Source organism: Miniopterus schreibersii, assembly GCF_964146895.1.
Source record: "Miniopterus schreibersii genome assembly, chromosome: 10".
Classification (NCBI taxonomy): Eukaryota; Metazoa; Chordata; class Mammalia; order Chiroptera; family Miniopteridae; genus Miniopterus; species Miniopterus schreibersii.
The window spans coordinates 60,592,807-60,605,221 of NC_138110.1; the positions used below are offsets into that span (position 1 = coordinate 60,592,807).

Sequence of the window (12,415 nt, forward strand, 5' to 3'; positions counted from 1 at the left end):
ACTAAGAATGAGGCACAAAGCAGGCTCTCAAAACGTTTGTCGAATGAATGAGTGAATGAATGAGTTCAATCAGCCGTGCACTGGTTATTGAAGATAAAAGGGGGCTTGTAGGAAAACCCCAGCTGTATTGGGACAGACGTCCTCCCCATTTCCTGGCAAAACCCCTTCTGCTTGGGCTCTGGGTGAGAGGGATAGGGCGCACGCAGGATTTTAAAGTAAATGGCATACGTGGGGCAAGTTCAGGATGGGAGATGCGTCTGGGGCTTAGTAGGTGGGCCTGAGAACCTAGAAAGGAGGAGGGGCAGTTTCTAGAGAGCTGGGCAGAGAGCGATGCGGCTAAGGTGTGTGTGGGGGGGTGTCTGGGGGTCAGGTAGGGTCTGCTGACGGCGATTTGTACGCACCGGACGTCCCGTCCTAAAGGTCTCCACCTAGAGGGATTGGCAGGGTGAAGAGCGTCCGAGCGCAGGTCCCGCCACCACGCCTCGCGCACGGGACGCCCCATTTGGGGCGGGGATTGCGAACTCTCCTGGCACCGCCCCGACAAAGCCTGCGCGCGCCCCGTTCTGCGATTGGCCGTGCCTCCTCGCTCCGCTGCCCCGTCCCGCCCCCCGCCGCCGGTCCGGAGCGCTGCAGCCAATGGGCACCGTCGCCGTCGCCTCCGTCACTGCCAGGACAGCCAATGGTGGCAGCGCTCGGCGGCTCGTGGCTCTTTCGCGGCAAAAAGGATTTGGCGCGCAAAAGTGGCCGGGACTTTGCAGGCAGCGGCGGCCGGGGGCGGAGCGGGATCCGGAGCGGGATCGAGCCCTCGCCGCGGCTTGCCGCCATGGGCCCGCGCCGCCGCCGCCGCCTGCCACCCGGGCCGCGCGGGCCGTGAGCGCCATGGCCGTGGCCCCCGCAGGCGGCCCATGCGCGCCGGCGCTGGAGGCCCTGCTCGGGGCAGGCGCGCTGCGGCTGCTCGACTCCTCGCAGATCGTCATCATCTCCACCGCGCAGGACACCAGCGTCCCGCCGGCTCCCGGTGGCCCCGCCGCGCCCGCCGTGTCCGCCGCTGGCCCCCGCGACCCCGACGTGCTACTCTTCGCCACGCCGCAGGCACCCCGGCCCACACCTAACGCGCCGCGCCCGGCGCTCGGCCGCCCGCCGGTACGGACACCAAGGACACTGGGCCAAGCGCGCTGCCTGGACCCCCCGCGCAGACCCTTGCGGGCGCGGTTTTGGGCCTGGAGGCAGCGTGGGCGGAGGAGGGGGGGCCGAGGCGCCGGGACTGGGCGGTGCCGAGCCTGGGTTGGGCCTCTGGGCCCCGCCCCGGGGTTCGAGGTGACCTCGGGCCAGTCCGTGTTTGTTCCCCTGTGCTCTGGGCCTCAGCTTCCTCTCCGGAGCCGGTCAGACTCAGTAATAATAATGGCCCACGTGTATTCAACTGGCGCTGCCTGCATGCCAGGCCTCTGGCCGACTTCAAGCCACCTAAAACTTACAGCCTGGGCTGTGAGTTCGGTGTTGTCATTGTGCCCATCTTAACCGAGGCCCAGAGAGGGGAAGTGATTTGTTCTGGGTCACACGGCTGCAAGTGGTGGGACTGGGATTTGAACTGAGGCCTGCTGGTTTCAGACCAGAACTTGTGGTTGGGTAGTGGGCATGGCTGCTTGGGGAGGTGAAAGGGGGTACATCCTGGGGCCAGACTGTGGAAGAGCCATTGAGGAAGCCCTCCTTCCTGCCTTGATGCTCGACTGCCAGGTGCAGGCCTGGGCCTCTGGGGCTCTGGGGACAGGCCTGGCTGGGAGGCCTTCTCTGCAGGGCGGGGTGGCTGGGCCAGCTGCTGATTCCCCTCCCTCTGCCTGTCCTTCCATCTGCCACCCTCCACCCTCCCAGGCTCTGGTTGCCATGGAACCTTATTAATCAGGCAAGCAGACCCCTGGACCCCTTGGAAGTACTGGGTGGGCTGGGCCTCTGGGAGCTGGAGAGGAGGCCTCCAGTGCCAGGAGACAGTAAACATCCCGAGGAGATGTCTTGATAAAGTGCTCCCTGAGCAATATGTCTTGATAAAGTGCTCCCTGAGCAATAAGAGGCTCAAGATCAGTTCAGATTGGGGGGGTGAAGAAGAGATGGCTGAATTACATGGGAAGAAGGGAGTGGAGGCTTGGAGCTTGGGCCTGTGGGCTGCAGGACAGGGCGTGGAGACCAGTTTGACTGGCGCTGCTTGTGGGTGAAGGTGGGGCACAGACTGCCAGACTGGGGTAACATGCCAGGCAGGATAGGGTCTCAGCAGGGGGCTTGGAACAAGTGGGAGGGGTGAGGCAGGGCCCAGGGCGAGGAGGTGGAAGCTGCTCAACTGCCTGTGTAGGCCTAAGTGGCAGCTGGTCCCTGAGGCATCCTCTAACCCCCTTGGCCCCATGCCCAGTGCTGCCTTCCTTCCGGAATCACCGAGATGCTAATAGTAATAATAATAGTAGCACCATTGTTTTGACACTGTTTTGTTTGTAAGGCTCTGTGCCAAGCACTCTATCCAATTAACTTGTTTAATCCTCTCAACAACCTTCCCCTTTTACTGATGGGGAAGCTGAGGCTGAGAGTTGTTAGAACCCACTGTAGTCATTCAGCTAGTGAATGGTCGGACCAGTCCAAATTTCCTGAGCAGTTAACCTAACCTCTGGGATGCCTTGCCTTCTAGAGATGTTAATAGAGGTTGCAGGAAGCCCAGTGGCCCTTCCTCCTAATGAGTAATGTGGGGGCGGGGGTACCAGGAACAGGTCCCCTGGCTTGTGTCCTATACATCCCCCCACCCCCACCTCCCCATGGCTTGTTCCTGCTGGTACCAACTTGGAGCCTGGAAAATAACTCCCATTTAGCTGACTTGACAAGTACTCATCAGGCCCAGGGCTATGGGTCCTGCCCTCAGGGAGCTGAATTCCCAGCTCAGAGTGACTGCCAGGGACTGGGCCAATGAAACCTGCCCTCTGCTTCACCCCCATTGGTGTCTGAGGCAGCCTCAGTGAGCCTGAGCATTCCATTCATTCAAAGTTGTTGAGTTAGTGGGCACCCATGAGGTACTAGGCACAGAGGCAAGTATGGGGCCTCTGCCCTCACAGTGCTTAGGGTAGTAGGCATTTTCTGCTAGTGGGCAGGGATGGGGACTGGCATCATCCCGGAGCTGAAGTCCAGAAAAATGGGCCCAGCTTTTGCCCTTCAACACATCACAACTCATATCTGTGGGTAGCCACTGGCCACATGAGCTGGGGCCTCCACCAACTCACTGCATTGGTATTTTTGGGGGGGCATTCTTGAAACAAGCTACAAGCTCAGCTTCTGTATCAGTGAGCATTCATTGAACACCTCCTGCATACAAGGCTCTGCAATTCAACCATCTCTCTTGGCCCTTCCTCTCTACCTCTACCCTGTTGTCATGACTTTCTAAAAACAAACTAGCCCTGGCTGGTGTGGCTTGGTTGAGTGTCATCCTGTGCACATGCCCAGGTTGTGGGCTCAGTCCCCGGTAGGGAGCGTGCAGGAGGCAGCTGATCGATGTTTTTCTCCCTCTCCCTTCCTCTCTATAAAAAATCAATAGAAATATTTTTTCAAAAACTATTACACATTTACTACAGAAAAAGAGTTAAGAGAATAAGTTGAAGGGGGCAGAATCCCAGCTCCATCCATTTTTCCTTTTGTTGTGTTTTTTCCTAAGCATATTTTTATTTTCAGGTTGTTTTGACAGTTTTCTTTTTCTAAAAACTTAAAAACTGTAGTTTTTCCTTTATTTCCATGTTCAAACAGTGTACCGTCCACATTTTACAGATAACAATCCCCAATGGCCCTCCTCCATACATAGGTTACCCCTGAAATGCATTCTATAATAATAGAAACTGAATCAGAGAAAAAAGTTTTCATGAGCTTTTTTAATTCAAAAGGAGATTATATACATGCATTGCCCTAAAACGGTGTTTTTCTTGTCAGCGTCTTTGATAGCTGTGTGATATTCCAGGGTGTGGATGAACCACAGTTTCTGTAGCCCCCTCCAATGGGTGGGTATTTGGGTAGTCAGACTTTTTCACCAGTGTTCTGTGCCTTTCAGGTCCCCTATGCCAGGATCTCTAGAGAGCGTTAGCAGAAATGGGCATCTATCTGCTTGAGCCCTTGTTTTAGAATGTGGCATTGACCTGCCTTCAGGGAGAAGGCAAGGGATGCACTTGTCAGGAGCCTGCTAGGGTTCAGTCCATATGGGAAAAGCTAGAAGGGGAAACATTCTGGTTGACTTTGGGGGGCCTGGCTTCTGGACTAGGTTCTAGGGAAGCAGGATCTGTGGTGGATATTAATGTGGGCTCTGTGCCAGCCCATTAAGGTTCAAATCCTGCCTCCACCTCTCACTGTCTCACTCTCTGAGGTGTAGGCTCCTTGTGAAGTGGAGGTCATGATAGCACCTGCTGCAAAGTCTGGTTGGAGCGTTTGATCAATGAATGCAGGTGAAGCAGTTACTGAGTGGTGTTCAGTACACAGGAAGCACCCAGCATGTGTTAGCTCTTCTACCCCGGGACACCTGAGGGAATCCATGAATGTGTGAGAGGCAGTGCCTGGGTCCATCATCATGTGGGGAGGTTCATTCAGCAAACATTTGTTGATGCCCAGGCCCCATGCCAGACATTGTATACAGAGATTATTTAGACCCAGGACCTGCCTTTTAAGGACTCCCTGGCTTCTTGGTGAGTCAAATACATATGCAGAAATTTGTAGCGAGATAATGTGGGAAAAGGTTGGGTTTGAGGCAGTTCAGAGGGAGTAGAGGCGTAATCTCTATTGCAGGGTCAGACAGACTTAAGTGATGGGTAAGGTGCCTGTCCACAGGAGTAGGTGTAAAGGGCAGGAAGGTGGGAGTGACCAGTACGTGCTAAGGCTTGGAGGCACAGGTTTTTGAAGAAACATGTCTCAGGTTCATATGAAGAAGCCATGACAGATGAGGACACAGAGGTGGGCAGACAGCTGAAAGGCTCAGATGGCAGGTGATAGTGGCCCTGGTGATGGGATTTCTTGGCAAACAGATGTGATGAGGTCAGTGGCAGGGCTAAGTGAGGTTCTAGCTTGAGAAACCCTGTGGAGAGGGCGAGGGGGGACGTCTGGTTTTGGATGTGTTTGAGATGCCTGTGAGACTTACAGGGCCATCTCCATCCTTGTATGTGTGTAGCTAAATCAGGGAATCCTAGCTCTGCCACTTCCTGGCTCTATGACCTTCGGCCTCCCTGGGCTTCAGTTGCTTTATTTGTAAAATGGGGCCATTATTGTGCTGCTGGTCCATAGGATGGAATGAACTACTATATGCAAAGCACATGGGGAGCACCAGCTGCTGCCATGTTCATAGATAGTCAGAAACCGGAGAGAGGTGGTGACTTGCCCAAGGGTCCCGTATCTGAATGGCTTAAAACACATCACACAGTTTCTGTGGGTCAGGAATTCAGAGGAGACTTAGCTGGGTGCTTCTGACTCAGGGTTTCTTCTGAGGTTGCAGCTAAAATGTTGGCCTGGACCCCAGTTGTCTGAAGTCAGGACTAGGATTGGCGGTTTTATTTCTAAGATCACTTATGTTGCTGTAGGGAAGAGGCTTCAGTTCCTTCCCACTTGGGCCTGTCCTTAGGGCTACTTGAGGACCTGCATGACATGTTAGCTGGCTCCCCCCAGAGTGAGTGATCCAAAATAGCAAGGAGGAAGCTCCAATGGGTCTTTGATCCAGTCTCAGAAGTGTGTCACTTCTGCCACACTCAGTTCATTAGAGGCAAGTTACCAGATCTGGTTTCTGTTTAAGGGGAGGAGAATTAGGTTCCATCTTTCAAAAGGAGTATAAAAAAACTTACAGACATTTTATTTTTATTTATTTATTTATTCATTTATTTATTTATAAAACAGAATTTTTAAGATAACTTTAATATATATATATATGTCTTTATTGATTTCAGAAAGAGGAAAGGAGAGGGGGAGAGAGAGATAGAAACATCAATGATCACAGAGTCGTTGATCAGCTGCCTCCTACACACCCCCGACTGGGGATTGAGCCCGCAACCCAGGCATGTGCCCTGACCGGGAATCAAACCTTGATCTCCTGAATCCTAGGTCGATGCTCAACTGCTGAGCCACCCCTGGCCGGGCTTTACAGACATATTTTAAACCACCACAAGCCCCCGGTTAGATAGTGGTAGAGCTGGGACTTGCCTTCCAGTTGAGTGGTCCATCCTGTATGGTAGGATTGTGTCCCTTAGGATCTCCCCTCACACACATAGGAATCCTAGTAGAGAAACTGAGACAGGGTGGCCAGGAACCTCAGCCAGATCTCTTGTGGCCTCACTCTCCTGGTTACTGAGTATCCTCCCATTGTTTTTGCTAAAGGTGAAGCGGAGACTGGACCTGGAAACTGACCATCAATACCTGGCTGAGAGCAGTGGGCCAGCTCGGGGAAGAGGCCGCCACCCAGGAAAAGGTACCCACAGAGCTCAGGCTAGAGCAGGCTCCTTGACTGGGCCCAGGTTGGGGGTGTGGACAGACAAATATGCTTGCAAACTAAGCTCCGGTCTGTCAGGCTTGGGCCTGAGCCAGGCCTCAGGGGGCCCCAAAGGGCAGCTGGAGTGACTGCCTGGCATGGCTTCTCCAGGCCCTGGGGGTGGGGAGTTCCCCAGCCCGAAGAGGAATGCTGTGGTTGGCAGGCAGCAGCCAAGGGCCTCCCTGTTTGGCTTCACCAAGAAAAGGAGCCATCTGCCCATCCCACCCCCATCCTCCTGCCCTGCATTGCCAGAGAGGCTGACCCAACTGGGGGTCAGGGTGGTGCTCAGAGACCCTACCCTTCCTGTCCCCTGCCCAGGTGTGAAATCCCCAGGGGAGAAGTCACGCTATGAGACATCCCTGAATCTGACCACCAAACGCTTCCTGGAGCTGCTGAGCCGCTCGGCTGATGGAGTTGTTGATCTGAACTGGGCAGCTGAGGTGCTGAAAGTGCAGAAACGGCGCATCTATGATATCACCAATGTCCTTGAGGGCATTCAGCTCATCGCCAAGAAGTCCAAGAACCATATCCAATGGCTGTAGGTACCTGCCAAACAGGAGGGCGGGCAGAGGCCCGGGCCAGGTCAGCCTGGAGGAGCTGATAACAAGACCCACTGTGGCGACTGCATCTCCATCTTATAGCTGGGGAAACCAAGGCTTAGAGAGGAGAGGTGTCTTTCCTGAGGTGGCAGATGCAGGAAACTACACAAATCTTGTATATCCAGCTCAGTGCATATTTGCATATTTCTTCACCTGGTTAACCACCATCTAGCTCAGGATAAAGAGCATTTTCAGCACCCCAGGAAGTTTCCTCATGGCCTTCCCAGTTGTTGCCCACCCCTCATACCACCAGCCGACCACTATTCTGGCTTCTGTTGCTGGAAATGAGATTGTCTAACCTAGCTGTTATATTCTTGTTAATTCTTCCTTGTTTTTTAGCTTCTTGCCTCTTTCCTCAGTCATCCTACTTCCCTCTCCTTGAAATATCTGTCTTTTCAGGTTTTTTTTTTTTTCCTTTTCAATTACAGTTTGCATTCAGTGTTATTTTGTATTCATTTCAAGTGTACAGCATAGTGGTTAGACAATCATACTTTATAGTGATCCCCCGATATTTCCATACCCACGTCGCACCGTACATATTTATTACACTATTAGTGACCATATTCCCTATGCTGTACTTTACATCCCAGTGACTATTTTGTAACTACCAATATGTACTTCTCAATCCTTTAACATTTTTCACCCAGTTTCCCAACCTCCTTCCCCTCTGGCAACCATCAGTCTGTTCTCTGTGTCTATGAGCCTGTTTCTGTTTTATTTGTTTGTATTCTTTAGATTCCACGTAGTATATGTGAAATCATATGGTATTTGTCTTTCTCTGACTGACTTATTTCACTTAGCATAATACCTTCTAGGTCCACCCATGCTGTCACAAATGGTGAGATTTCATTATTTTTATGGCTGACTAATATTCCATTGTATATGTGTACCGCCACTTTTTTATCCACTCGTCTATTGATGGGCAACATTGGGTTGCTTCCATATTTTTGCTATTGTAAATAATGTTGCAGTGAACATAGGGGTGCATATATTCTTTTGAATTAGTGTTTTGGATTTTTTTGGATATATATCCAGAAGTGGAATCGTTGGGTCATGTGCCTTTTCAGTTTTTGACACATAAAACTGAAATCTTTTTTTTCTTTTTACTTGACAACATCTTAGAAGTATTTCCATGTCTATACATCTAATGCATTGTCATCCTTTTATACAACTGTGTAGTATTTCATGGCATGTCTGTGCCATCATTTACTTAACCAACTCCCTCTGAGGGACAGGTGGATGTTTACAGATATTCAGGTCTGACTTTAAACCCATGCCAGTCTGGGTGGGAGCCCTGCTTCAGCCCTCTGCTGTTTGCCAGCTGAGGAGCCAGACCGAGAGAGGAACAAAGGCTTGCCTGGGTCTCACAGAACAGAGGCAGCAGCAGCCTGGGTGCAGAGAGTCAGGACTCCTGGGCAGAGGGCCCAAGAGCTCTATGCCTCCCCACAGAGGCAACCACGCCACAGTAGGGATCGGTGGGCGGCTTGAAGGACTGACCCAGGACCTCCAGCAACTGCAGGAGAATGAACGGCAGCTGGACCACCTGATCCACGTCTGTACCACTCAACTTCGGCTGCTTTCCGAGGATGCTGACAGCCAACGATATCCTTGACTATGTGGAGGGCAGGCCTGGCGGGTTGGGCCCACTCAAGTGAGACTAGAGAGGCTACCCCAGACCCTAGATTCAGGAGAGAGCTCTGGCTTTACATGCAAGTCCTGGCTCAGCATTTACTCACTGACATTGAACAAGTTACTTAACCTCTCTAGTTTCAGCTTCATCTGCAAAAGGAGAAAAAAACTTAATTCCGAAATTGCTAAATTAAAACAAGAAAAGCTAGTACCAGCAATAACGCATTTAGTACAGTGATTCAGTACATGGTTATAGCTTAAGGGTTAGGGATACAAATTTTTATCATTCACAAAAATAGAAACTTTATTTTATTTTTAATTTTTAACTTATTGATTTCAGGGAGAGGGAGAGAGAGATAGAAACATCGGTGATGGAGAGAGTCATTGATCAGCTGCCTCCTGCACTCCCTATACTGGAGATCGAGCCTGCAACCAGGGCATGTGCCCTGACGGGGAATCAAACGGTGACCTCCTGGTTCATGGGTTGATGCTCAAACCACTGAGTCATGCCGGCTGGGCTAGAAACTTTATTTTAAAATAAGCTTTTTGTGTGTGTTTTTGAGTGAATACCCAAATTATGTTTATAAATTTTGGAAACAACCACTCACTAACACCAAGGTCATGAGTCAGAATAAGTTCTCCAGGCCTCATTGCAGGCAGCCATTATTACCTTGAGATTAGATGGGTAGAATGGACTCTGCCCATCATCATACAGATGTGGAAATTGAGGCTCAGGGGCATGAGATAGGCTTGAGCACAAACTGTTGGGTGAAGGATGCAGAGAACAGTATTAACTAAGCAAGTGTGGGCTCTACCTTAGCTGTCTGTGTGGGTGGCGCCAGAGGTCAAAGGTCATGTGGCTCTTGACTCCACCAACCCTGGCCTACGTGACTTGCCAGGACCTTCGTAGCATTGCAGATCCTGCAGAGCAGATGGTCATGGTGATCAAGGCCCCCCCTGAGACCCAGCTTCAAGCCGTGGACTCCTCAGAGGTGAGACGTGGGACCCTATTGCCCAACCAGCATAGGCTGGGTTGGCATAGTGGTCAGCTGAGCCTCAGCTTACCCTGCCTGCTACCTCCACCCAGACCTTTCAGATCTCCCTTAAGAGCAAACAAGGCCCTATCGATGTTTTCCTGTGCCCTGAAGAGAATGTGGGCGGGATCAGCCCCGGGAAGACCCCATCCCCAGGGGCATCTTCTGGGGAGGAGGACAGGGCAGCTGATCCTGCCACCACAGTGCCACCATCATCATCTCCCCCCTCAACCTCTGACACGGATCCCAGCCAGCCCCTGCTCAGCCTGGAGCAAGGTGGGTGAATGGTGGGTGAGTGGGTGGGTGGGTAGGCCTGACAGCCCTCTCTGCCTTTCCTGCCGGGGCCTCCCCGGCCTGTGATGCTCCCCCATCTCCCCAGAACCTCTGCTCTCCCGGATGGGTGGCCTGCGGGCCCCCATGGACGAGGACCACCTGTCTCCGCTGGTGGCGGCCGACTCACTCCTGGAGCATGTGCGGGAGGACTTCTCCAGCTTCCTCCCTGAGGAATTCATCAGTCTGTCTCCCCCACACGGGGCCCTCGACTACCACTTTGGCCTTGAGGAGGGCGAGGGCATCAGAGACCTCTTCGACTGTGACTTTGGGGACCTCACCCCCCTGGATTTCTGACGGCTTACAGGGACCAGGCCTCCTAAGATGCCCACCCTGTTTCTGCAGTCCTGGAGCCCCCTGCCCTTGGCTGTCCTCCCAGCCTGATTGGAAATGTTTAATTTATACCATTTTCCCCTGTCTCCAGAAGCTTCTAGCTCTGGAGTCTGGCTACTGCCAAAAGGCTGAGCAAGCCAGGAAGGGAAGGATTTTGTTTGTGGTGTGTATGTGCATGCACCCAACACCCAATGTGTGTACACGGGTGAGTGGTGTGTGAGCATGTGTGTGTGCATGTACCGGGGAATGAAGGTGAACACATCTGTGCGTGCACTGAAAACACGCCCCAGTGTGTCACGTGTGTGTGCATGAGTCCATGTGTGCTTGTGGTGGGGGCTCTAACTGCACTTTTGGTCTCCTTGCTCCAGGGGCCTCACAAGGCCCAGGGTGGCCACCTGCCCCCAGAATCCTGCGTGCTGACCAGGCCAGATGGTGAGGCCTTGGCCTGCTTGTTTGCAGGACAGCGAGAGCACTTCTGTCGTCTTAAAGGTTTTTCTGATTGAAGCTTTAATGGAGCGTTATTTATTTATCAAGGTCTCTTTGGCAAGCCTGGGGCACCAGCAAAGGGTAGGAGGGATGTGGGGCTGATGTCCCAGCTCCCTATACCCCTGAGTGAGGGCAGGGGTCCCTTAGCTGTTCTTTGCCCCACTCTGAAGGAGCTGAGGCCTGAGCGGTTTTATTTATTGGGAGATTGAGGAAGAGAGGGAGACTGACTGACAGCTATGGGTGGATGAAGGGGGTGGTCCCTCCCCAGGGGGTCACTGCAGGGCTCCAGCTGTCCCCCAGAACGGATGCGAGACGGGAGAGGTGAGTGGGGGACCTTCACTGACAGGGTGGGCAGGAGGGTGGGCGACGGGCCTCCCCACGGCCCAGCCCTCGGGGCCCTCCTGCAGCATCTGAAGCGCCCCCCCTACTCCACTGGCTCTGCTCCATCCACTGTGCACTTTGATTCGCCTGCCTAACAGCTGTTCCCTCCTGCTTCGGTTTTAATAAATGTTTTGATGGTGTTTGGGCCAGGTTTTGGGACTGTGTACTGGGAGCAAATTGGGGGTGGGAAAGGTCAAGACTGCTGGGGAAATGCCCGTTTTCTACTTCCCTTCCCCATGCCTACTTGGTTTCATTTCACTTGAGCCTCAGCCCCAAGAAAGGTAGGCTTCATCAAGCATTTTTGTCCTAAAAACCGATCCAGTGAAGTAATAACGGGAACTCCCCTCCTTTCCCCAGCCCCAGAGAGGCTACTCTGCTATGTTCCTTCCAGATGTTTCTGGGCATTTGCAGACATGCAACAATAATTACAGTTGGCTGGTTCTGTGTCAGGTCTTTCAGGTTCTGGGGATACACGTTATCTCCCCTCATGAGGCTTTTGGGGATCTGTTGAAGAAGACCCACAAAATCAGGGAGGGCTTCCTGAAAGTACTTGAGTTAAGAGCTGTAGATAGTTAACTGAGTAGGAAAATATGAACACATTAAGCAGATGGCAGTGTGGGCAAAGGCCCTGGGGCAGGAGGGAGGAAGGCACAACCTGAGGTGTGGCTGGAGTCCTGGGGTGAGGGCCCGCGTGGGGAGAAGTTCAGTGGGCCTTTATATAGGGGACAAGGACTCACTGATGAGCCTGGGGAATGTCTTGTTCCATATTTTAAATATAATTAAATGTGTGAAGGGTAGGTTGAAGTAGAGGCCAGAATGGCAGAGGGCGGGCTTGGAGGTTGTCCACACAGACCTATTTAACAATCTCCTAGGTGGGCTTTGAGTCAGTCTCTATTTTAAGCCCTTTATAGTCGGTGAACCCTCACAATTCTATGGAGTGTCTACTATTACCCTCATTCTGGTCCTAGCCAGTTTGGCTCAGGGGTTAGAGTCTCAGCCCTTGGACTGAAGGGTCCTGGGTTTGATTCTGGCCAAGGGCACGTTCCTCGGTTGCAGACTCCATCCCTGACGGTTGGGGCAAATGCAGGAGGCAACCAATCTGTGTGTCT

At 52.5% G+C, this 12,415-nt stretch overlaps 1 protein-coding gene across 2 annotated transcripts; it reads left to right on the forward strand.

The window, feature by feature from the left end:
• The first annotated feature begins 735 nt into the window (after nt 1-735).
• Nucleotides 736-10,950, forward strand: E2F1 (E2F transcription factor 1). Of its 2 annotated transcripts, none has more exons than XM_081149443.1 (7): nt 736-1,143; nt 6,364-6,454; nt 6,833-7,052; nt 8,563-8,715; nt 9,620-9,734; nt 9,830-10,052; nt 10,156-10,950. In XM_081149443.1, exons 1-7 carry the CDS (start codon nt 880-882, stop codon nt 10,401-10,403), a joined length of 1,314 nt encoding a protein of 437 aa, XP_081005569.1. In that variant the 5' UTR covers nt 736-879; the 3' UTR covers nt 10,404-10,950. The 2 variants fall into 2 exon arrangements, with proteins under 2 accessions (XP_081005569.1, XP_081005568.1); XM_081149442.1 differs by having other exon boundaries at nt 754-1,143; nt 9,891-10,052.
• The last annotated feature ends 1,465 nt before the right edge of the window (nt 10,951-12,415 follow it).

Coding starts and splice junctions, on each gene's coding strand:
- E2F1 (XM_081149442.1), top strand. CDS start 880: ATGGCCGTGGCCCCCGCAGGCGGCCCATGCGCGCCGGCGCTGGAGGCC. Junction 8,716..9,619: donor GAGGATGCTGACAGCCAACG/ATATCCTTGACT, acceptor GACTCCACCAAC/CCTGGCCTACGTGACTTGCC. Junction 10,053..10,155: donor CCTGCTCAGCCTGGAGCAAG/GTGGGTGAATGG, acceptor CCATCTCCCCAG/AACCTCTGCTCTCCCGGATG.